This window comes from Cetorhinus maximus, chromosome 4 (assembly GCF_964194155.1).
Source record: "Cetorhinus maximus chromosome 4, sCetMax3.hap1.1, whole genome shotgun sequence".
In the NCBI taxonomy this organism is placed as follows: Eukaryota; Metazoa; Chordata; class Chondrichthyes; order Lamniformes; family Cetorhinidae; genus Cetorhinus; species Cetorhinus maximus.
Window position 1 is genome coordinate 2160616 of NC_135882.1, and position 26567 is coordinate 2187182.

The window sequence follows — 26567 nt, forward strand, 5'->3', positions numbered from 1 at the left end:
CCAGGGCGCCTGCGCACAGCCGGCACTCCCGCCGGCCCCCAGCCCCCCGCCTGCATAATGCGCATGCGCCCCGGCCGCCGGGCCCGGCCGGGCCGGTGCTGCGCATGCGCGCCCGCCCTGGCTCCACCCCTCTCTCTCCTCCCCCCCGCCCTCCCCGGGCAGCCGGCGCCAGTGAGGTCAGTGGCCGCTGATTGGCTGCCGCCCGCCCAGGCTCGGGGTACGGGCTGCGGGAGGCACCAAATTAATGGGCGGCGCGGGAGGCGATTGGGAAACAGTCGAGAGGCTGAGAGCAGCCAGTTCGCCCCGGAGTGAGTGCAGCCTGGCAGGCAGCATGGAGTACAGCAACCCCAAACCACAGCTGTCATCCCGGGCCAATGCTTTCTCCATTGCTGCCCTCATATCAACTGGAAACCCCAAAGAGAAAGAACTGCAAGAAAACACCATCAAACCGCTTGGTAAGTTCACCTGCAGCAGGATGGGTCTGCACCTTCAGCCCAGCCACAGGGAGAGAGGGAGAGGGAGAGGGAGAGAGGCGGAGGGAGAGGGAGGGGGAGAGAGGGAGAGAGGGAGAGGGAGAGGGGGAGAGGGAGAGGGGGAAAGGGAAAGGGAGAGGGGGAGAGGGGGAAAGAGGGAGAGGGGGAAAGAGGGAGAGGGAGAGGGGGAGAGGGAAAGGGAGAGGGGGGAGAGGGGGAGAGGGAGAGAGGGAGAGGGGGAGGGAGGGGTGAGGGAGAGGGGGAGAGGGAGAGAGGGGAAGGGGGAGGGAGAGAGGGAGAGGGGGAGAGGGAGAGGGAGAGAGGGGAAGGGGGAGGGAGAGAGGGAGAGAGGGAGAGGGAGAGGGGGACAGGGAGAGAGGAGAGGGAGAGGGGGAGAGGGAGAGGGGGAGAGGAGAGGGAGAGGGATAGAGGGAGAGGGGGAGAGGGTGAGAGAGAGGGGGAGAGGGAGGGGGGAGAGGGAGAGGGGAAGAGGGAGAGAGGGGGAGGGAGAGGGGGAGAGGGAGAGGGGAAGAGGGAGAGAGGGAGAGGGGGAGGGGGAGAGGGAGAGGGAGAGGGAGAGGGGAAGAGGGAGAGAGGGAGAGAGGGAGAGGGGGAGAGAGGGAGAGGGGGAGAGGGAGAGGGGGACTCCGGGTGGGCACTCACACGGGCTAAACCCTGTCAATCCTGCTCCCAGCGGTTTTAATCTGTTTTTATCTGTCCCTTCTAGAGAATGTTCTGAGGCAGGCTCCCTCAGGATGTCACACTCAGTGAGCTCAGACTCCAGGAAACACTCGGCACTTTCTAAAGTTTGTCTAAAGTGCTGGTTAGTTTGCACCGATTTCTTTGCTCAGTTAGGCTAACCCTCCTGAAGTTTAAATTGACAGGTTAATAACCCCAGCTGGGCGCTGCAGCCGCCACCGAGTTTGAAATGTTGCTCACACTGACAGTGGTGTCCAACGCGCTTTTTCTTTCCTCCGAAACAGAACAGTTTGTGGAGAAATCCTCCTGCTCTCAGCCCCTGGGCGACTTGAGCAGCCTGGAACTGGGAGATTACAGCGGCAGCACATCCCCCGTGTGCACCGAGCCTCTCATCCCCACCACCCCGACCGTGCCCAGTGCCGAAATGGCCAAGATCAGCTGTAACCTGGAGACGAAGGAGCTGTGGGACAAGTTCCATGAACTGGGCACCGAAATGATCATCACCAAATCCGGCAGGTGACGAGATTCTTTTATCTGTTACAGCGGAACGATTGGTCTTATTAACAGTGTAGATTATGTTTTAGTAAAGTTGTGATTTAAATGTCAATCCGAAGCATGTTGACAATCGATTCCTGCAACTGAAGACAGAAATATAATGTACATCTATAAACGGCGTTTCATTATTTAAATCACTATCGAGATCTGGCAGCGAATTAATTTCACAGAAAGGCGAAGCTTTCAGATGAGATCATTGTTTGGTGGAAAAGGAGTTGGAGATGTTAACTCTCGGTTATTCCTGCAGTTTCGTTCTTATATTTATCATTCATTCCAGTCCAGGGAAGTAGGGAGCTCCTGACTCGGTATTTCCAACGAAATATTGACGAGCACCCAGTCATTCTTCACCGCGCCGACCACAACTGGATAGTTTAACATCAGCGAGGCAAGGTTTAAGCGAAGATCGGCTTGTGGAGGAACGGGTGTGGCATTAGGATTTTCACCAATGTTTCCCTGCGGCTCTCGCCGGTAAAACTGTGGAAAAATCCATCGTGTTAGAGTGTAACAGCGGAAGCGGCTGAATTCGATGCTGTGGCTGGTTTTAGCTGTTTCACTGTGTTAAGTGTTGACAAAAGCCGGGACACACACTAACATTTCATTCCGTGTAGTTAACAAGGCGGCACATCATATCCCAGAATAATGTAGAAATTATCAAAAAGCGCGGGCCAATAATTACATTGATCCAAATGATAATTGTTTTGGATGCAGGAATCCCTGTCATTTACTCCAATTCGGCTCTGTTAAATGAAGTCATTACCCCTGCAAGGTTATTTTATAATTTACACATAGACATCGCAATTCTCTGAAAGGGTAATAGTTACAGAATAATGACGTTGCTATCATAACATTGGGATATCTGACCCATTCTGTGACATGACATTCATTCCTGAACTTGTTTGAAAAGGTTTTCTCTCAATGTGAATGATTTGAGATCGGTTTTAACATTCTCAAAACAGGCCGGGAATCTGAAACAGTTGCTGTGACCTGGACGGCGGAAGCAGATTCAATAGGAACTTTCACAAGGGAATTGGATAAATGCCTGAAAAAGGGAAGGAAAAAAAATGCAGGGATTTGAGGAAAGAGCGTGGGGAGGGTGGCGGGGTCTGTTATAGACCCAGACACGATGGGCCAAATGGTTTCCTTATGTCAGAAAACACTAGAAACCTGAAATAAAGCCAGGAAGCGCCGAAAGCCCGACCCGGGGTAACACATTCCCCACCCTCCAAACCAGGACAGCTCAGAATATTGGCCCCGAGTGGGAAAGGGGCGGCCAGAGCCGAGGGGGTGGGGGGAGAGCGGGTTTTGTTGTTTCTGTCAAACTGCCTCCGTTATTTTTGGAGCTGAAGGTTTTGCATCGGCTGAGGTGACAGCTTTGGGAAGATTCCTGAAATATGAACTTTCCCCGCTGGATGTGAGCGGCTGGGTTCCTGATTCCTTTTCAATGTCGGTGAGAGTTGGAAAGGGATGCTCTGGTTTTTAGCGGCTTGTTGTGTTTGTCCTGTTTCAGGAGAATGTTCCCCACCATCCGAGTCTCGCTGTCTGGGCTAGATCCCGAAGCGAAGTACATCGTGCTGATGGACATTGTGTCGATGGACAACAAGAGGTATCGCTATGCCTACCATCGCTCCTCCTGGCTGGTCGCTGGGAAAGCGGACCCGCCGCTACCCGCCAGGTAATGACCATTTACTGGGAATCTCAGCACAGGCAGGATCGGTACAGGGACTCCCTTCCTTCACATGCTGCAGATTTTGACATTTCTCAGCCTGCCTGAGTCTGGGTTTCTCCGGATCTCGGTGTCCCCGGTAGTCAGTCAGTCAGTCACACATGTCACCGCCGCCCTTTTCACCACGGGCAGGAATTCTCAGCAGAAAACCCCTCTACAAGCCAGGTAAATACACTCAGCCGGCATCTCCCACTCTGCACTCACTCACCGGGACCCAACACACACAGTTTCTGCATTTTACCAACAAATGCACAGAGGGTTAAAGTTCCCGTGTAAACACCCTGTCTACATCACACCGTCACGGACTTTCTATGGTTGTTTTTACTAAACTGGAAACACAGGGAGTCATTTTGCTGTGAAGGAACCGGGAGAAACACTCCCAGGACATGGCAGAGCGGGCTGCACAGTGCTCGATGTCAAACCCTACATCACAGCGAAGGAAACTCAGCAGCTTTCACCTTCGTGTTAGTAACATAGAAATCGACAGATTTATAATCTGTACGGCTGGGAAAGGGGTTTACAGTGAGAACGCTTCAAACACACCCGGGTCTCAGCTGTTCACCCGAACATACCCCCAGGTACCTTATCTCATGCAAAGCAATTGGGGGAGGCCGTTCAGCCCCCCGAGCCTGTCCCGCCATTCAGTGAGAACATAGCTGGTCTATGACTTATCCGCCTTTATTGCACATCTCTTAACGAAAATCTATCAGTCTCAGATTTAAAATCAACAGTTGCTCTACCAGCAGCTGTCTATTGGTGAAGAGAGTTCCAAACTCCGACCACTCTGTAGGTAGGCGGGGTTCCTAATTTCACACTAAGACTGCGGGTGCTGGAAATCTGTGAAACAGAAAATGCTGGAAAAGCTCAGCAGGTCCGACAGCCTCTGTGGAGAGAAAGAGTTAATGTTTCGAGTCCGTGTGACTCCTCTTCAGAGTTGAAGGAGGGCCATACAGACTCAAAACTCTGTTTCTCTCTTCCCAGAGACTGTCAGACATGCTGAGCTTTTCCAGCATTTTCTGATTTCATTTCCTAATTTCACTCCTGAAAGGTCTGAATCTCATTTTTTAGACTCTGCCCCCCCTAGTCCTCGACTGCCCCGATTGGTGGAACGAGTTTCTATTAATTCTTGTCTGTTCCTCTTTATATCTTGAAAATGTCAGTCAAATCTCCCCTTTGAACTTCTAAGTTTCAGGTTAAAACAAGGGCAGTTTGTGTAACTCCGCTCTTCTCTCTCTGTGCAGGTTGTATGTACACCCGGACTGCCCGTTCACCGGGGAGCAACTCCTCAAACAAATGGTTTCCTTTGAAAAAGTGAAACTCACCAATAATGAGTTGGACCAGCACGGCCATGTGAGTCTGTCCTGACTGCTTCTTCACCTTAACGGATCCTGGCTGGGCGGCAAAGAGTTAAAGTGTCAACATCCTTAAACCATGCAACTTTTAAATAAACTCTACCAACGAACAGTATAAACCTGACCGGAGTGTGACAGCTGATTGTCCAGGAGCCGCTGGGAGTCAGTATAAAATCCCAGTCCTGCTGGTGGAATTATTTGGGAGTCTTGCTTCCTTTCCCGGGATAAGGGAGGATGATTTCCAACTTCCCTCTTTTAAACGCCGGGATCTGGGAAACCATTTCCCTGTCAAATTGGTTCAACCCACAAACTTGTGCGGAGCGGACCCCGTGCGGAGTGAACCATCTGTAAATATAGATCAGGGGCAGAGAGAGTTCAAACTGCTTCCTTCTCCCATCCCCCTCTCCAACCCATCAAAACACAAACTTCACGCGCCAGAATTATTTATTCGCATTTGCAAAGCCTTAAACCACCTAAACCAGGTGGGATTTATATTCAATAACGAGTCGGCACCGAGAGCTGACCATTAAGAGTCCAGTTAAAATAAGCTTTTCCCTATGAAATCTCACATTATCCGAGTGAGTGCATTTGTAGACATCCTGTGTGCAATAATATGAATATTAATTAATGCTCCCCTCTCCTGTCACTTGTGTGCCCGTGGCCCAGTATGTAAAAGGCAGGTGCCGTCATATACAGGATACCGTGTAAACATGTGTGTTATAGACAGGCTACTGAGTGGGGGGCGGGAGGGTACAGGTGTGTTACAGACAGCTTACTGTGTGTGGGGGGTACAGGTATGTTACAGACAGGTTACTCCGTGGGGGCCGGGTGCAGGTGTGTTATAGATAGGTTACCATGTGGGGGAACAGGTGCATTATAGACAGGTTGCTATATGTGTGGGGAGTAGAGCTGTGTTATAGACAAGTAACTGTGTGGGGGGTACAGGTGTGTTACAGACAGGTTACTGTGTGTGTGGCGGGTGGGGGGTGGGGGGGTACAGTTGTGTTACAGACAGATACTGTGTGTGGGTTACAGGTATGTTACAGACAGCTTACTGTGTGGGGGCATGTACAGGTGTGTTATAGACAGGTTACCATGTGGGGGTACAGGTGTGTTATAGACAGGTTACTGTGTGGGGGGTGGGGAGATACAGGTGTGTTACAGACAGGTAACTGTGTGTGTGGCATACAGATGTGTTACAGGCAGGTTACTGTGGGGGGTACAGGTATGTTACAGGCTGGTTACTGTGTGGGGGGTAGAGGTGTGTTATAGACAGGTTACTGTGGGGGGTACCCGTGTGTTATAGACAAGTTACTGTGTTTGTGGGGTACAGGTGTGTTACAGACATGTTACTGTCAGGGCAGGTACAGGTGTGTTATAGACAGGTTACTGTTTGGGGTGGTTACAGATGTGTTACAGATTTGTTACTGTGGGGGTGGGTATAGGTGTATTATAGACAAGTTACTGTGTTTGTGGGGGTACAGGTGTATTACAGACAGGCTACTGTGTGTGGGTGTACAAGTGTGTTATAGACAGGTTATTGTGGGGGTGGGGGTGGTTACAGATGTGTTATAGAAAGGTTACTGTGGGGGGGGGGTACAGATGTGTTATAGACAGGTTATACTGTTGGGGGGTACATGTGTGTTACAGATAGGTTACTGTGTTGGGGGGTACTGGTGTATTATAGAAAGGTTACTGTTGGGGGGGGGTGCACAGGTGTGTTGCAGACAGGTTACTGTGAGTGCGGGGTACAGGTGTGTTACAGAAAGGTTACTCTGTTGGGGGTACAGGTGTATTATAGACAGGGTACTGTGTGTGGGGGGGTACAGGTGTGTTATAGACATGTTACTGTGTGAGGGTTACAGTGTGTTACAGACAGGTTACTATGTGTAGGGGGGTACAGGTGTGTTATAGGTTACTGTGTGGAGGGATACAGCTGTGTTATAGACAGGTTTCTCTATGTGGGGGGGGGGGTGGGGTACAGGCGTGTTATAGACAGGTTACTGTGTGGAGGGATACAGGTGTGTTACGGACAGGTTACTGTGAACATATGAACATACAAATTAGGAGCAGGAGTAGGCCATTTAGCCCCTCGAGTCTGCTCCACCATTCAATAAGATCACGGCTGATCTGAATGTAACCTCACATACCCACCGATAACCTTTCACCCCCTTGTTAATCAAGAATCGATTCACCTCTTCCTTAAAAATATTTAAATTCTCTGCTTCCACCACATTTTGAGGAAGAGAGATCCAAAGACTTACAACTCTCTGAGGGAAAAATTTCTCCTCATCTGCGCTTTAAATGAGTGACCCCTTATTAAACAGTGACCCCTAGTTCTAGATTCTTTCACAAGAGGAAACATCCTCTCCACATCCACCCTGTCAAGACCCCTCAGATCTTATATGTTTCAATCAAGTCACCTCTTACTCTTCTGAACTCCAGTGGATACAAGCCTAACCTGTCCAACCTTTCCTCATAAGACAACCCACCCATTCCAGGTATTAATCTAGTAAACCTTCTCTGAACTGCTTGTGACTCATTTATTTCCTTCCTTAAATAAGGAGATCAATACTGTACACACTACTCCAGGTGTGATCTCACCAATGCCCTGTACAACTGAAGCATAACCTCTCTACTTTTGTAATCGATTCCGCTCACAATAAATGATAACATTCCATTAGCTTTCCTAATTACTTGCTGTACCTGCATACTAACCTTTTGTGATTCATGCACAGGGACATCCAAATCCCTGTGCAGCTTAGATCTCTGCAATTCTCACCATTTAGATGATATGATTTTTATTTTCTCTGCCTAAAATAGGCAATTTCACGCTTTCCCACATTGTACTCTTTTCCCACTGGCGTAACCAGTGTTTTTTCCCACTGCCGTAACCTATCTATGTCCCTTTGTAGCCTCCTTGTGTCCTCTCCACTTCTTACTATCCTACCTATCTTTGTGACATCATCAAATTTAGCAACCATACCATCTGTCCCTTCATCCAAGTCATTGATATAAATTGTAATCATTTGCAGCCCCAGCATTGATCCCTGTGACACACCACTCACTACATGTTGCCAACAAGAAAAGACCCAGTTATGCTTAATCTCTGTTTCCTGTTAGCTAGCCAATCTTCTATCCATGCCAATATGTTACATCTACGCCATGAGCTTTTATTTTCCGAATTACCTTTGATGAGGCACCTTATCAAATGCCTTCTGGAAATCCAAATACAGATGTCTACAGGCTCCCCTTTATCAACAGAACATGTGACTCCTTCAAAGAACTCCAATAAATTGGCTAAACATGATTTCCCTTCACAAAACCATGTTGACTCTGTCTGATTGCCTTGAATTTTTCTAAGTGCCCTGTTATAACATCTTTAATGATAACTTCTAACATTTTCCCAATGACAGATGTTAAGCTAACTGGCCTGTAGTTTCCTGCTTTCTGTCTCCCTCCCTTTTTGAATGAAAGAGTTACATTTGTTATTTTCCAATCTAATGTAACCTTCTCTGAATCTAGGGGAATTTTGGAAAATTAAAACCAACGCATTAACTATCTCACTAACCACTTATTTTAAGACCCTAGGATGAAATCCATCAGGACCCAGGGATTTGTCAACAATTTGCTGAGTATCACTTCCCTGGTGATTATAATTTTCCCGAGTTCCTCCCTCCCTTCCATTTCCTGATTTACAGCTATTTCTGGGATGTTATTGCATCCTCTATAGTGAAGATCAATGCAAAATACCCGTTCAATTCATCTGCCATCTCCTTATTTTCCATTATTAATTTCCCAGACTCACTTCCTATACCACCAATGCTCACTTTGTGAACTCTTCTTTTTTAATTATCTATAGAAATTCTTACTATCTGTCTTTATATTTCTAGCTGGCTTTCTCTTGTACTCTATTTTTTCCCTCCTTATTAATCTTTTAGTCATTCTTTGTTGTTTTTTTATATTCCAATCTTCTGACCTGCCAACCATCTTTGTGCAATTATATGATTTTTCTTTAAGTTTGATACTATCTTTAACTTTTTTATTAACCATGGATGGTGGGTTCTCCCCTTGGAAGTTTTCTTTCTCATTGGAAGGTATCTATTCTGTGTATCTGAAAGATCCCCTTAAAACTTTGTCACTGCATCTCTATTGACCTATCCGTTAACCTAATTTGCCACTTCACTATAGCTAGCTGTGCTTTCATGTCCTTATAATCACCCTTATTTATGTTTAAAATACTAGTCTTGGACCCACTGTTCTCTCCCTCAAACTGAATGTAAAATTCAATCATATTATGATCGCTGCTACCTAGGGACGCCTTCACTATCAGGTCATTAATTCACCCTATCTGAGTGCACAATACCAGGCCTAGTGTAGCCTGCTCTCTGGTGTGTGGGACTACAGGTATGTTATAGCCAGATTACTGTGTCGGTGGGGGTGGGGTGCGGTACGGGTATAGACAGGTTACTGTGTGGAATAAAGGGGTGTTATAGGCAGGTCATTGTGTAAAATTATCGTTCATTGTTAATCGATAATGAATTAATTTCGTCCAATTAATGGTGCTAAACAGAAATTAAACGGAATGAGCAGAGTTGCAGAGCAGGTTATCCAGCTGTGAATGGTTTTGGCCGGGCTATTAGTTTACTGGCGTTTGAAGAAATCAAATGCTGTTTTTAGAACCCGCGATATCGGGATTTTCCCAAAGGATGTGGTGATTGTGATTCCCGATCCCATTCCTTCTCGCATGAAAATTCCACATGATGGATAAATGCTGGAGTTTGGATGTGAAAGTTTCAGGAGTGAGAGACTCGGTACCGATTCGGTGAATGTCTGTTTAATTCCAATGTCTTCACATTCTGAACTTGGGTGAACCATTTTCGCTTGGTCGTAATTGTGACGAATTTTAATTCCGCAGATTATTCTAAATTCTATGCACAAGTACCAACCTCGGGTCCACATCATTAAAAAGAAAGATCACACCGCTTCCCTGGTTAATCTCAAATCCGAGGAATTCCGAACATTCATCTTCCCAGAGACAGTTTTCACTGCAGTTACCGCCTACCAGAACCAGCTGGTGAGTTCCTGCTCATTCATTTAAGGAAACCTGTGAAGAACCGGCAGGAACTGCTCCTGTGCGGAGTGCAACCTAAACATTCCCAGTTTGCCTCAATATTGATGCCAACCTGAGGCTGTGGTTTCACTCGCTCACTCGCTGGCTGCTTCAAAATGTTCTAAATCTCCAGCTTCCTTTCACCCATCTTAATCATTTACATTTAATTTATTGCCAATGAATATTCAGCCATTTCCAATTCAGTTCCAAACACACGTCCGACGATGTTAAGGGCGGATTGGGAGTATTTTCAGCCACTTAACACCGGGGTTTCATGTGGAGTTCCGCAGCATTCCCGGGATCCGGTGCTGACTGACGGACCCAGTCCATTCCCCCCGGCTCGGGGAACGGCTTCGGGGGCAGGTGAAGGGGTTTATCGGTGTGGCTGTGTGCTGGGACCAGGGGGCATTCTGCCGGACACACAGTGACAGGGGCAGAGAATCAACCGGCACCTGGTTCACTCTGGGCATCGCTGGCGAGGTTGGCAATTATTGCCCAGAGAGAGAGATGGGTCTGAGCCTCTGGGTCCTGCTTTGGGATTCTTCCCGGACCCGGTTAAAACGGGGCTATTCCTGAATGAACCAGCGGGTTTTTAGCACAATTTGTTAGTTTCAGTGTCACTTGTGCTGAGGCCAACATTTTAATCCTTGTATTTTTTTTTAAATCTTAATTCAGACTCACAAACTGTCTTGATGGGATTATTAGAGACAGGGGTCATTATTCTCCCGAACCCTGGGCTGTACAATTTGATTTTAAAATAAGAAACCTGTTGAACTGATTGGGGGGGTTTTTTCGTCCCGCCGTCTATCTACAGAGAGATTTAATTCTCAATGTTTCTCTCTCCAGATCACCAAATTAAAAATTGACAGTAACCCTTTTGCTAAAGGATTTCGGGATTCCTCTCGGCTGACTGACATGGAGAGGTACTGTTCCCAGGAGTAAGCCTCGTTTCATCACTTCAATTAGATCGAAATACAAATAGCGCGATGGTGACATTCCAGATCAGTGATTTAAGGGATCGGGTTGTTAATGTCCTTTGTGTATTTTACTCTTTGCTTTTCTTTCTATTCCAATCCCGAGTTTAGATGTTGTGCTGTAAAGTGGAAAAATTATAACAGGAAATGTTGGACATATTCAGCCGGACAGGCAGCTCTAGGTAGTTTCAGATCCCGGGTTTTCATCCGGATCCTGAAATTGGGAACTCATGTTTAAGATTCAGGGACTCAGATTGAATCGTTTCATTAACAATCTGGAAACGAGCTGTGAGGGAGCTTTTGCAATCTGACTGGATACCTGGACTGAGGTTAGAGTCAGGAATGTGGGTCCAAAGTCACGATGAAGCCGTGAATGAATGGGGAATTCTGTCTGCGACAGTCCGTGTACATACAGTTTAACGGAGTCTGTGATCATCCGTGTACGCACAGTCCGTGTACACACACAGTCCGCGTACACACAGCTTAACTGAGTCTGTGATAGTCCGTGTACACACAATACACACACAGCTTACCTGAGTCTCTGATAGTCCTTGTACACATAGTCTAACTGAGTCTGTTATAGTCTGTGTACACACGGTCCATGTACACACAGTCCGTGTACGCACAGTTTAACTGAGTCTGTGACAGTCTGTGTACACACAGTCCATGTACACACAGCCTGAGTCTGTGATAGTCTTTGTACATACACACAGTCTAACTGAGCCTGTGATAGTCTGTGTGTACACAGTCCATGTGTACACAGTCTGTGTACAGACAGTCTGTGTACACATAGCCTAACTGAGTCTCATCAGCTACTCCAGAACTGAAGAAGACCAGCTAGTCTATGTATAGTATACCATTATACTGTGGATAGGGATCTCAGTCTGTGTCTAGTGTGATACTCACTCACAGACCGCAGTTATACTGCTGACTTCACATCATCTATTCCCCAGCAAGAGGAAGCTTTGCCCATGCGTTTGCAGGAAGGGTTTGGAAATTAGGATCAGGAGAAGGCTGTTCCACTAAACATGGAGATCATGGCTGATCTTTACTTTAGTTCCATTTACCCGTCTTTGATCTGTAACCTTGTCCTTACTCAGTAAATTACAGCTGGTTTACCGCTAGGTAAACAAGTAAGTAATTGGTTTATTGGAAAATCATGGTGGTGGGTGTCAATAGCGATAACGGCACAAATAAATCAATTAAACATATTTCATAGTTATAGACAATCATTAAAAAAAAGGATTACATAATTATGGACATTTCAGTGTACAAGTAATTACAATACGGTGCTAAATGTAGGTCTCATTAAGTTACTGAATCAAAATGAAAGCTTTCTTTTAGATTATCGGCATGGTGGATTAAAGATCATGTACCTCTGGAATTTGCCGTTCAGTTACTATCAGCAGCAGTGAAGTTTAGAAGGATTTGAAACTTATTTTGCGGTGTGCCTGGGCTCTGGGCTCCAGCCATGCAATGTGCTGCCCCTGCCTCACCACCCGCAGTATATCTCACAAAAAGCTGCCGAGCGGCAGCTCAGGGTACAGGTTTGGAGAAGGGAATTTATACAGCCTCTTCCAAACACCCATCTTTAATTCCCACTGCTTAAATCCTTCTGACTTTCTGATCTCTCCACGACACCAGGCTTGTCATAACAAAAACAGAAAATGCTGGAAAAACTCAGCAGGTCTGGCAGCATCTGTGGAGAGAGAAACAGAGTTAACGTTTCAAGTCCATATGACTCTCCTTCAGAGTTCAGAAGGTCTGAGCCTGGAACTCTGAAGAAGAGTTGTATTAAACTGAGCCCAATTGATGCAGTAGCTAACCCCAACAGGAACCCCATCAGCACAAAGCAGAGAGCTGATTGGTAGGTAGTGGATAAGTCATTTTTCTGCACTTTAAAGCTACATTAAGGAAAGGTAAGAGTTCTAGCTTTCTTTTTAAAAGAAGAAAGAAACTTAAATAAGTTTCTACTTGGCTTAAATTTAGGGTAAGAGTATTTTAATTAAAGATATGGCATGGGAGCTCAGTCCTGTGTGTTGCCTGCAGTATGTGGGAATTCTTAGATGCTCCCAGCAGTCTGGATGAGCACATCTGCATTAAGTGCCACCGTTTGACCAGCTTGAGCGCCGAGTTTCAGAGCTTGAGCATCAGCTGGAGATGCAGCGGCGCATCCATGAGGCTGAGGGTTATGTAGATAGCACGTTTTTAGATGTGGTCACTCAGCAGCTTCAGTAAGTGCAGTCAGAGAGGGAATGGGTGACCACCAGTCAGAAGAAGGGAGGTAGGCAGGTAGTCAGGAAAGCCCCAGAGTGCATCTCACTCAAGAACAGTTTTTCTGTGTTGGAAAATGGTGAGAGTGATGGTTCCTCTGGGGAGTGCAGCCAGAGCCAAGCTGCATAAGGTGGGGGGGAGAAAAAGAGGAAGAGCAATAGGTAGGAGACTCAACAGTGAGGGGTACAGACAGGAGTGGTTCACATTGGTACCAACGACATAGGTAGAAGTGGGGGATGAGGTTCTGCAACAAGAATTTAGGGAGCTAGGTAGCAGACTGAAAAGCAGGACCTCAAATATTGCATTCTCTGGATTACAACCTGTGTCACGTGCTAGTGAGTATAGGAATAGGCTGATAGAGCAGATGAATTCGTGGCTGAAAAGTTGGTGCAGGAGAGAGGGCTTTAGATTCTTGGATCACTGGGTATGTTACTGAGGAAGATGGGGCCTGTACAAGTTGGACGGGTTGCACCTGAACCGGAATGGGACCAACATCCTCGCGGGGAGGTTTGCTAATGCTGGTGAGGGTTTAAACTAATTTGGCAGGGAATGGGATACAGAATGGAGGTATAATAGGGAGTGATGCACAGACAAGTATTGAAGAAAAACCAAGTCAGTCTGGAAGGCAGAGTGTATATAGTCAAGTTAAGGCACAAGGGAGTATGGCAAGGCTGGATGGCATTTATTTTAATGCAAGGAGTCTTACAAGTAAGATATGAGTTGAGGGTGTTGATTAACACATGGAGATAAGATATCACTTCTATCATGGAGACATGGTTGAGGGAGGGGCAGGACTGGCAGCTCAACATACTGGGTATAGAATCTTCAGGCGAAACAGTGGGGGTTGTAAAAGAGGAGGTGGTGTTGCAATATTGATCAAGGAGTCAATTACTGCAATAAGGAGGGGTGATATCTTAGAAAGTTCCTCAAATGAGGCCATATGGGACAATCACATTGTTGGGAATGTACTATAGACCCCAAACAGTCAGGGGGAGATAGAACGGCAGATATGTAAGCAAATCTCAGAAATGTAAAATAATAGGGTAATAATAGTAGGGGATTTCAACTTCCCCAATATTAACTGGGATAGACAAAATGTGAAAGGCTTAAAGAGGGCAGAATTCTTAAAATGTATCCAGGAGAGCTTTTTAAGCCAGCACATAGAAAGTCCAACAAGAGAGGGGGCAGCGCTGGACCTAATTTTAGGGAACAAAGCCGGGCAAGTGGTAAAAGTGTCAGTGGTGGAGCATTTTGGTGATAGTGACCATAACTCAGTAAGATTTAAGGTAGTTATGGAAAAATACAAAGATGGACTGGATGGTTCTGAGTTGGGGGAAGGCCGATTTTAATATGATAAGACAGGATCTGGCCAAAGTGGCCTGGGAGCAGCTCCTTGTAGGAAAGTCTACATCAGACCAGTAGGGGTCATTCAAAACGGAAATAGTGAGAGTTCAGGGCTAACATGTTACCATAAAAGTGAAGGATGGGACCAACAAGTCCAAAGAATCCTGGATGTTGAGGAATGTACAGGATTAGATAAGGTAAAAAAGGGAAGCTTATGGTAGATACCGAGGGCTCAAAACAGCAGAAGCCCCAGAGGAGGAAAGTACAGAGGGTTACATAAAAAAGAAATTAGGAGAGTGAAGAGGGGGCATGAAAAAAACACTGGCGGGTAAAATAAAGGAAAATCTAAGGGCATTTTATAAGTATATTAGGGACAAGAGGATAACCAGGGAAAGAATAGGGTCCATTAGGGACCAAAGTGGCAATCTGTGTGAGGTGCCAGAAGATGTAGGTGAGGTTGTAAATCAGCTTTCCGTCTGTATTCACTACAGAGAAGGATAATGTAGGTATAGAAATCAGGGAGGGGACTGTGATATACTTGAACAAATTAGCATTGAGAGGAAGGAGGTATTTAGGGGTTAAAATTGGATAATTCCCCAGTCCCAGATGAGATGTATCCCAGGCTGCTATGTGAGGCAAGGGAGGAGATTGCAGGGACCCTGACATTATTTTTCAAATCCTCTCTGGCCACAGGAGAGGTGCCAGAGGACTGGAGGACAACTGGTGTGGTACCATTATTCAAGAAGGGTGGTAGGGATAAACCAGGGAACTATAGGCCAGTGAGTCTAACATCAGTGGTAGGGAAATTATTGGAAAAAATTCTGAAGGACAGGATTAATCTCCACTTGGAGAGACAGGGATTAATCAAGGATAGTCAACATGGCTTTGTCAGGGGGAGATCATGTCTAACAAATTTGATTAATTTTTTCTAGGTGTGTAGATGAGGGTAGTGTAGTTGATGTAGTCTACATGGACTTCAGTAAAGCTTTTGCCAAGGCCCCACATGGGAGATTGGTCTAGAAGGTAAGAGCCCATGGGATCCAGGGTAATTTGGCAAATTGGATCCAAAATTGGCTTAGTGGCAGGAGGCAGAGTGTGATGGTCAAAGGTTGTTTTTGTGACTGGAAACCTGTGTCCAGTGACTTACCGCAAGGTTCAGTGCTGGGTCCCTGGCTGTTTGTAGTGTACATTAATGATCTAGACATGAATGTAGGAGGTATGATCAGTAAGTTCACAGAGGACATGAAAATTGGTGGTGTGGTAAATAGTGAGGAGGAAAGCCTTAGATTACAGGATGATATAGACGGACTGGTCAGATGGGCAGAACAGTGGTAAATGGAATTTAACCCTGAAAAGTGTGAGGTGATGCATTTTGGGAGGATGAACAGGGCAGGGGATATACACAATGAATGGTAGGACCCTAGAAAGTACGGAGGATCAGAGGGACCTTGGTGTACATGTCCATATATCCCTGAAGGCAACAGGACAGGTAGATAAGGTAGTTAAGAAGGCATATGGGATACTGGCCTTTATTAGTCGAGGCAATTAATTCAAAAGCAGGGAAGTTAAGATGGAGCTGAAGAAGGCATTAGTTGGGCCACATCTGGAGTAGTGTGTGCAGTTCTGGTCACCACACTATAGGAGGGATGTGTGAAAGTGAGAGTGACCTTGTTCCCCTGACACCGGTTCATCTTTCAAAAAGATTCAGTAAGATTTTCATCACCTTAAAACATTTGATTTAAAAAGGCTCTGCTTTTAACCCTTTCCCTTGGAGACGTTAAAAAATATTTCGTTGTACTCAACTGGTGTGTACAGGTGTATGTGTGACACAGCCTTGTACACATAGCCCTGTACACTGTGTACAGGTGTATGTGTGACACAGCCTTGTACCACGAGTATACAGTACACGCACTATCAGACTACATGGGTTCCTCTCTGATGTACATAGTGTACACTCGGTGTACCCGTCACATCACCTGAGACCTGTGATTTTCAGCCTTGTGTACAAACACACTCAGTATCTCTGCAGCTCCCCCTTTGTCTGTGAAAACAATCCCGCCGAATCCAAGGCCATTGTGTTACTTTCCAAACATGTGAATCTGAATTTGAAACAAGCCGAGCTGGGATGAAACACCTCTTCCTGGACATTCGGAACTGCTTCCAGGACTGGGAGTGGGCACAACCCTGGGATTTATACCCAGCATCTTCTTTCTAACTTTCTGCTAAATATTATTTTTTGAAGCCAGGGGAAAGGTCCTCGGCTAAAAGCAGCGAGCGGGGGAATTGTAACCGGCCTTCAGTCCTTAAAAGTCTCATTTGTCTGAAGACTGTTCAGGGAGAGGAATTGGATCTGATCGATGGCTCTTCAGAGGCTGCTAGAGATGTGATTAGTTTACAGTCAGTTACTGGGACAAACAGCCCAATAATTCGATTCTGTCCTGTTACTGATAGAAAACTGAGACTCTCAGACCGTCTCCGTCCTGGTCCCCGATGATAAAACGCATTTAAATTGTGGCTTGACAGCACTTTACCCCAGAGTGGAGAGCCGACTCCCATTAAAAAAGGCTTTGCCGACCTGCACAAAGACATAGATCTTGTCAGGAAAAAAATAATGTTAAACCATGCATTTAATAACTGAAATTTCAATGACTAACTTTGATCTGTTCGACTGGACATGTCCCGCTGGCTAATTCAGCTGTCGAGATTTCGATATTTTCTGTTTTCTTTTAAGCAGAACACATAAAAATACAAGTGGTGGTTGATCTGTGGACTAACACAGTGAATATATTTAACACACGTTTGAGTTCGTGAACATAAATACCGACTAAGTAATCCGAATTTCTCCATCATTGAAATAATGTGATCATTCAGTCCCAATCTTTAGTTTAACACTCTCTGAATAATAATAACCCTTTCTCCTGGGACCCTCACTGTGAGCACCCTGTGCAACCCCAAATAACTCCTGTGTAAATACGGAATACATTGGGTGTAAATAAGGAATAATTCTGATGTAAACAGGGAATATCTGTGTTGTATCTGTGTTTAAAACAAGAATAGATATATGGACATGTCAAAAAAAAATCATTCTCAGATACAGGACAGATTTGTTCAGATATTCCAATTTCTTGACCTGAGGTCAGTGTTTAATATTTGTCGATGTTTGTGTCTGTTTTGAGTTTTATACTCCAGAAGTGATTCGGTGTCTATTTGAGCGAGTTTGAAACATTCAGTTCCGCCCATGGTCAGAATACACAACAATGGTGACTAAATACTGATCTGGAATATTTGGGGTCGTGAGGATTTGGTGAGAATGTGGCGCTACCGTCTGTCTCAGACAGGTTTAAACCTGGAAAAGGAGCGGCTTTCAAAAGACATTTTAAACTCTTAACTTTTAGCGGAAGTCGGAGGAAATCAGAGTTAAACTTTGGGGTGAATTGGTAATTGACAACAGGAACAAACGGGGGATGAAGTAACACATTGAGTTCTGATCCGGAGGACGTTTTACAAAGGGGAAGATAAAACAAAGAGCTGGCACAGGAAGGATGGGCTGAATGGCCTCCTCCTGTCCTATATTGTTCTACCATCCCAAAATTACAACAGGATTCCAAATGTGAAACATTATATTTTAACCTGTTGATTTTGAGCTCTTGAATTTATTGATTCTGGTACAGGTGAAATCGTTACTGGTGCTGGTAAAACAGATATTTAATCTTTCATTCTGTAATTATCATAACCCATTCACTGATTTGTGAGTTTAATATTTTTAATCTGTGCTGATCTGGAAAGTGGGATGTGACTTCCCCTCACCTTAAACTGGCAATTTCTCAATACAAAATAGTCACATTTGCAATTGGAGCTAGACAAGGAGGGTAACTGGCTGTGAGGAGGCGGCTAGACAAGGAGGGTAACTGGCTGTGAGGAGGCGGCTAGACAAGGAGGGTAACTGGCTGTGAGGAGGCGGCTAGACAAGGAGGGTAACTGGCTGTGAGGAGGCGGCTAGACAAGGAGGGTAACTAGCTGTGAGGAGGCGGCTAGACAAGGAGGGTAACTGGCTGTGAGGAGGCGGCTAGACAAGGAGGGTAACTGGCTGTGAGGAGGCGGCTAGACAAGGAGGGTAACTGGCTGTGAGGAGGCGGCTAGACAAGGAGGGTAACTGGCTGTGAGGAGGCGGCTAGACAAGGAGGGTAACTGGCTGTGAGGAGGCGGCTAGACAAGGAGGGTAACTGGCTGTGAGGAGGCGGCTAGACAAGGAGGGTAACTAGCTGTGAGGAGGCGGCTAGACAAGGAGGGTAACTGGCTCTGAGGAGGCGGCTAGACAAGGAGGGTAACTAGCTGTGAGGAGGCGGCTAGACAAGGAGGGTAACTAGCTGTGAGGAGGCGGCTAGACAAGGAGGGTAACTGGCTGTGGGGAGGCAGCTAGACAAGGAGGGTAACTAGCTGTGAGGAGGCGGCTAGACAAGGAGGTAACTGGCTGTGAGGAGGCTGCTGATTCTGAGCGAGTTCAAAGGGAGGGAAGTAAAATATTTCTGAGTTAGGGGGAAATACAAAGCAGCAAATCTAGAAAATAGAATATTGAATAAATAACCAGAAGACTGCAGTAGAAATGGGTGGACATTCTGCTGAAACTGCTCAAAACAATTGGGCTTCACATTGCTGGTTAATCTTTACTCAGTGTAAAACAGGATAACTCATGAATAAAACAATCCCAACGGTCATGAAGTGAAAATTGATCAGGTGCTGGCCAGGTATTTATCTGAAATCTATTGATACAGGATGTCTGTCGAGTTTCGCACATTAACACTAACTTGCCTGTTCTACAGAGAAAGTGTGGAGAATTTAATCCAGAAACACACCTACGCACGTTCACCAATCCGTACATACGGAGGAGATGATGATGGTCTAGGAGATGAGAACCAAGTCACACAAACCAGAGGTAAAAAGAAAGTCCTGCATTTATATTGCACCTTTCACAATCTCAGGATGTCCCAAAGTGCTATACAGCCAACGAAGTACCCTTTGAAGTGTAGCCACTGTTGTAATGTAGGAAACAACAGCCAATTTGTGCACAGCAAGATCCCACAACTGTGATGTGACAATGACCAGATCAACTGTTTTAGTGATGCTGATTGTGGAATAAATATTGGCCCCAGGACACTGGGGAGAACTCCGCCCTGCTCTTCTTTAAACTAGCTGCATGGGATCATTTACTTCCACGTGAGGGGGCAGAAGGAATCTTGTTTTGATGTCTCAGCTGAAAAGATGGCATCTCCAAGAGTGCAGCCTTTCCCATAGTACTGCATGCAGAGTGTCAGTCTAGGTTTTGTGTTTCTGGAGTTTCTTGAACCTTTTAACTCCGAGATAAGAGTCTGCTCACTGACAATGGTGTGGAGTTTAGATTCACTGTAATCCAAATGGAGATTTCCTTCTTGAGGGTGTTATTGAGGGTCTTTGCTAGTTTATGTCACTTTGAGTGAACCTTTGTATTTCTCATCCTGATCTGAGCGTAATCATTAACTAAACAAATGTAGTTTTGTGCCCAACATCAGCATCACATACATTGTGATCAGATATGAAATGGGATTCAATAAGCAGTAACACTCACCCATGTCTAGTCCATGTTGTTAATGTGAGGAGTTGTGAACATTTCCTGCATTAAGTAATTGTAGCAAAAGTCTAAACAAAGATCTTGTTCCTGATTTCACTAGAATTATTCAGCAACGGAAACCTTCCCAAGCACATTAACACAATTGTTAGAAATAGGGAGAATTTCTGCTCCCATGTGTCTTAAACCCAATCCCTCCATTTCCCAAACCAAGTTATCCTTGGGCCCTGTCTGAGGTGCTGATTCAGGTGGCTCAAGCCATTTCATGTAGAAAGAAGCAGGAGCAGAAACTCTCATTCACAAAATGTAGCTCAGATGCAAAGGGGGTGAAATTGGTCCTTGACAACTGTGTAAAATGGGTGATGAAGAATTGTCAGCTTTTTTAACACCTGAGCTCATTATCTTTTCTGTTGACTAATGATTCACTTTTCCACCACAGCCAGAGACCAATTTAACCCCAATTCAGTGCCAGTGTTGAACTCACTGTGTGTTACCCAATCCCTGAGCACAGTACATGATGCCTGATACAATATTTGATCTAACTGAACAACTCAATAATCTCCTCTGTAAACCTTTGGAGAATCTCCACCTTTGCTAGTCTAGTGTAAAATTGTTCAAATATAAGCAGAAGACAATTAATAAAATATCTATTTCTGTCTCCAAGAATGCCCCAGGTGTCATGTTTCTTGTGCATTGCTCTGAAAAATAAGTACATTAATTGCATCCATCAAAATAACAGCCATCATTTTAAATTCCTGGGGTACTTTTTAAAAAATTATTCTTTCACGGGATGTGGGCATCACAGGCCAGCATTTGTTACCCATCCCTAATTGCCCTTAAACTGAGTGGCTTTGCTAGGGTCATTTCAGAGGGCAGTTAAGAGTCAACCACATTGCTGTGGGTCTGGAGTCACATGTAGACCAGACCAGGTAAGGACAGCAGATTTCCTTCCTTTGGACATTAGTGAACCAGATGGGTTTTTACAACAGTCAACGACTGTTTCATGGCCATCATCACTGAGACTAGCTTTCAATTCCAGATTTCCATGGATGGGATTTGAACCCATGTCCCCAGAGATTAGCCTGGGCCTCTGGGTTACTAGTTGAATGACATTACCGTTATGTCACCATCTCCTCACTGGGTGGCAATGAATACATGCAGTAAAAGCCGTCCCTTAGCCCATGCTGGGTGCTCCCAACACTTCATCGGTTCAAGATTCACTTCAGGAATTAGGCCAGCATTCCAATGTCATACTGAGGGAGTGCTGCACTTTTGGAAGTACTGTCTTTTGGACAAGATGTCACACTGAGTTTCTGTCTACCTATTCAGGTGGGTGTAGTCCCTTGGCACTCTTTGAAGATGAGCAGGGACAGTGGGACTGTCCAATGTACTGTTCAATTAATTGAAGCATTTTGGGATATCCTGAGGGTATGAAATGTGTTCTTTAAATGTATATATTATGTAGAAAATATCATATGTGTGATATGTATAATACAGGGATATATATGTACCAAAATTATATGATACAGATATATATATATATATGTATATACACACACATATATATATTAAGTATATGGTATTAAGATTAGCGATTGACTATTGTCATTAACTATTGCTGTAAATATGATAATTGAGGTCAATTTTAATTTGATTTCTTGAAATGTGATTTCAGCTTCTTGAAGCAGGTTTGGTACCTTAGCAGGTGACAGAATTAAGACATTATCTATCAGTATTTAAGAGGCAAACAATCTTGATGTAATGACCTGGGGAGACACTTGCAGCTAATCTTGGCTGATCTGTCACACAGGAGAAGAAAGTCCAAACAATAAAGCATTGTGTTCAGTAATGAACTATTTTCATTATCACTTTATTAGACTTGGCTACTTGCTGCTTTAGTTAGTGTGCGATATATGTGAGTGTGAATAGAACAGTCATTCTGATGCTTTTGATATACTCAACATCAGCTGGTTTAGCTTTGTGCATGAAACAATGACTATTTAAGTTGGGTTTTCTAAATTCACATGCTCTTAAAATATGCAAACAGAGTTTACAAACAGAAAATTATAACATGTGAGTGCATACAAATAAGTTCTAGCTAATTACAATAGAGTTGGTCCATGCATGATATAATTACAATAATCTGTTAATAAATTATATCCTGAGGTCTGAGTTCTGAACATGTGAAGATGCAGTTATACTGCAGGTTGCAGGGGGAGCAGATCTCAGTTATACTACCACTCACACACCGTCCTCTGGCTGCGGAAAACAGAATCCCTCATATGAGTGTAGCCCCAGAGCTCTGCTCATCGGGTTCTGAATGTTGGTTAAACTTTAATGTTAAAAAACTGAAGGTTTTAACATTAAAAAGGTTTTAAAAAATTCTCATCCCTCCACAATTTGCAATGATGCTGCAGTGGGTGTGAGGCTGTGTCTGACCATTTACTGAATCTCACTGCACATCTTGCAAAGCTGGGACATTGTACTTCAGACTTCACCAGTTAATTTCTCCCCTGGAACCCCAGAGCATCCACCAGGAGAAGTGAAATACGTTGAAATGACAGAACCAAAGCAGGAGAATATCCAACTTGCTGCTGTTCCATTCAAAGAATATTTTCATCGTTTCTAGGCAAATGCCCTAATTAGAGGCATCATTAATAATAATACTGAATCTGTATATGGAAGTGGAGTGGCTCCAATAACTCAAACACTAGGAAGAATTTCGATCCCGTGATGAGCTAAGGCATAAAAAATGGATTGTCCAAATTCCCTATTTCGGGCTCCAGATTTCATCAAAAACCACAGTATTTAAGGAATACTATTTCCAACAAAACCAGCCCTCTAGAAATTAGCAATCTTCTACTGGAATGAAAGCTCTTGAATTTGCTTGATAATTATAGATTGCAATATTTTTGCATTCCAAATGAATTAGTAAAAATATTCCATCAAATTAGTGATTTCATTTTTCAAATTAAACTTGTGTGATATTAACCCCCCTCTCACACCCCTCTTCACAACCGCACTGTTCTCTCTGCTGGGAGTGAAAGCTGATGTGGGAGAAGGAAATACATTGTCTGATGTTGCAGCTGTCATGCTATGGGGCAACCACAATGGACCAGTTGTCCTTTTCCTGCTATGTAAGCTGTATTGATTCATGCTTCCATGGAATATCTGTGATATAATTACTGCTGTTGTTCACTCTAGTTTGGGCCAGTCTTCAGCCCTATTTTGAGACCTGGTTGCAGACAGGCAGCTGTATTGAGTATTTAGAGCACCCAATGGTCCACAATGTCCTGGATGGACCTGGAGACTCACCAATGCACCGAGCTCACCCAGCAGAGTGGATGTTGCACCAAGGAGCCTGGTCCATTTGACTGGAATGATTCAAATCAGCCGGTTCATAATCAAAGTACATGAAATGAGCTAACAAAGACAGTGGATAATGTGTTCTGAACCATTTTTCTGGTTGGAATCATCAAACTGACAAAGAGGTGACACTCCCTGTGACTCTGTCACACTAACCATTCCATCTTGGAATAGCATTCCTTCCAGAGCCATGGAAAACTCTCCACGAAACATTCACAACAATCTTCAGCCTGAAGTGCTGAGTGGATGATCCATCTCGGCCTCCTCTGGAGGTCCCCAGCATCACAGATACCAGTCTTCAGACAATTCGATTCACTCCACGTGATATCAATAAAAGGCTGAAGGCACTGGATACTGCAAAGACTATGGGCCCTGACAATATTCTGGCAATAGTACTGAAGACTTGTGCTCCAGAACTTGCCGCACCCCTAGCCAAGCTGTTCCAGTACAGCGACAACACTGACATCTACCCAGCTATGTGGAAAATTGCCCAGGTATGTTCTGTACACAAAAAGCAGGAGAAATTCAATCCAGTCAATTACCGCCCCATCAGTCTACTCTCCATCATCAGTAAAGTAATGGAAGGGCTCATCAACAGTGCTATCAAGCGGCACTTTCTTAGCAATAACCTGCTCACTGACGCCCAGTTTGGGTTCCGCCAGGGCCACTCAGCTCCTCATTACAGCCTTGACTCAAACATGGATAAGAGAGCTGAACTCCTGAGGTGAGAGTGACTGCCCTTGACATCAAGGCAGCATTTGACTGAGTGTGGCATCAAGGAGCCCTAGCAAAACTGGAGGCAATGGGAATCAGGAGGAAAACTCTCCACTGGTTGGAGTCATACCTAGCACAAAGGAAGATGGTTGTGGTTGTTGGAGGTCAGTCATCTCAGCTCCAGGACATCACTGCAGGAGTTCCTCAGGGTAGTGTCCTAGACCCAACCATCTTCAGCTGCTTCATCAATGACCTTCCTTCCATCATAAGGTCAGAAGTGGGGATGTTCACTGATGATTGCACAATATTCAGCACCATTCGCAACTTCTCAGATAATGAAGCAGTCCATATCCAAATGCAGCAAGGCCTCGATCATATCCAGGTTTGGGCTGACATGTGGCAAGTAAAATTTGCACCACACAAGTGCCAGGCAATGACCATCTCCAACAAGAGAGAGAGTCTAACCATCACTCCTTGACATTCAATGGCATTACCATCACTGAATCCCCTACTATCAACATCCTGGGGGTTACCATTGACTAGAAACTGAACTGGACTAGCCATATAAATACTGTGGCTACAAAAGCAGGCCAGAGGCTAAGAATTCTGTGCCGAGTAACTCCCCTCCTGACTCCCCAAAGCCTGTCCACCATCTACAAGGCACAAATCAGGAGTGTGGTGGAATACTCTCCACTTGCCTGGATGAGTGCAGCTCCAACAACACTCAAGAAGCTTGACACCATCCAGGACAAAGCAGCCCCACTTGATTGGCACATCCACAAACATTCACTCCCTCCACCACCGACGAACAGTAGCTGCAGTGTGTACCATCTACAAGATGCACTGCAGGACAAGGCCTTGGCCAATCACAGTCGATCTGCCCAGTTTGAATTTGAACAAAGCTGGGTAGTTAACTGTTCCATGCTGCATTCTCCATGGCAACGCCTCCATCAATCAAAGTCCACTTGCCAACCAATCAGCACTCTCTTCTCATGCAGTATAAATTGTTGTTCCCCTATAATGTTGGTAATTTCTGTCCTGATGAGTGCAAGACAAAAAGCTTTGACATGTCTCTTTTTTTCAGCGATACTCCAGTTCTGTGCTACCAAATGACTAGATTAATAAGCTTCAAATAGTTTCTTAGTAATCCTCTAGTTTCTAATTATCAATGGAAGTATTCTCACTGATAATTGATCTGTTACACAAAGCCTCGCAATTTGAGGAGTTAAATTTTCTGCTAAATGAATAGATTCCTGTTTTGAATGAACAGCTACTTCACACACTTAGTGTCACTGCCTTTACCATTCTGTCTTTTATTTTCTTTGGCAGGATCGGCATTTACAACTTCAGATAACTTATCCCTGAGCACCTGGGTAGCATCTTCCTCCAATTTCTCAGGTTTCCAGCACCCTCAGTCCCTCACTGCAATTGCTACTAGCACGGCCTCATTAGCAGCACCCATCCCCCACCCTATCCAGGGCTCACTCCCACCTTACAGCCGCATCGGAATGCCTCTGACACCATCAGCCATTGCAAGTTCTATGCAAGGAAGTGGGCCAACATTTCCTACATTCCACATGCCCAGATACCACCACTACTTCCAGCAAGGGCCATACGCTGCTATCCAGGGACTGCGACATTCCTCAGCTGTAATGACTCACTTCGTATGATTGACTCAACAATGGTGCATTTCACACAAGGGAATGTGGCACTTGTGAAGGATGCACAGAGCAAGTGGGAGAGGCCGAACAACAGTAACACAGAGGCACAGACCGAGCAACAGCAACTCCTGCAGGGCAATTCCAAATAAAGATACATGTTTCTGAGGGCATTCAATAACTGGACTACAACTCCCAGAAACCATTGCAATAACTGGACTACAACTCCCAGAAACCATTGCAATAACTGGACTACAACTCCCAGAAAGCATTGCAGTAATTGGACTACAATTCCCAGGGTGCATTGCAGCAAGACTACAACTCCCAGCGTGCACTGTTCCCACCTAAGCTGCAGCAGCTACAATGCATTACACTCCCAACATGATGGAGGCAATTTGGCCAGGGTACAACCTCTGCCCCCCCAGCCCACTCCTCCCTCTAACAATCCAAAGGCCTGTTGCTGTTAATAAGCTGCAAACGCTGTACTGTTTTGCAAGCAGTGAATCAGGTTGATGTGCTGGGTGAGTGATGCACTGACCCCCAGTTATTGAGGACAGCAGCAGCCCTGGTCCTTGCAGGACTGTGACAGTGACAGCGTTCTGAGTGCAGTGTGCTAGCGAATCCACCCGTGCCCTGTAACACCCTCCACTCACAAACTGAAGCTTTTCAGTGGGGTCAGAGCAGGCAGTCACATCTCAGATACACAACACGTGTGTGTGT

At 45.2% G+C, this 26567-nt stretch overlaps 1 protein-coding gene across 2 annotated transcripts in view; it reads left to right on the plus strand.

Annotated features, from left to right (window-relative positions):
- Positions 1 to 209: 209 nt before the first annotated feature.
- Positions 210 to 26567, plus strand: part of tbx20 (T-box transcription factor 20) — a 26663-nt gene continuing 305 nt past the window's right edge. The window contains exons 1-8 of one of the 2 annotated variants that reach the window (XM_078539813.1): positions 210 to 455; positions 1457 to 1688; positions 3235 to 3399; positions 4692 to 4800; positions 9721 to 9879; positions 10762 to 10853; positions 19328 to 19440; positions 25519 to 26567. The exon at positions 25519 to 26567 is cut by the window's right edge and continues 305 nt beyond it. In XM_078539813.1, the coding sequence (XP_078395939.1) occupies positions 245 to 455; positions 1457 to 1688; positions 3235 to 3399; positions 4692 to 4800; positions 9721 to 9879; positions 10762 to 10853; positions 19328 to 19440; positions 25519 to 25859 (1422 nt within the window). In that variant the 5' untranslated portion in view covers positions 210 to 244 and the 3' untranslated portion in view covers positions 25860 to 26567. The remainder of the gene's footprint in view (positions 456 to 1456; positions 1689 to 3234; positions 3400 to 4691; positions 4801 to 9720; positions 9880 to 10761; positions 10854 to 19327; positions 19441 to 25518) is intronic. The other variant, XM_078539814.1, reaches the window with a different exon arrangement.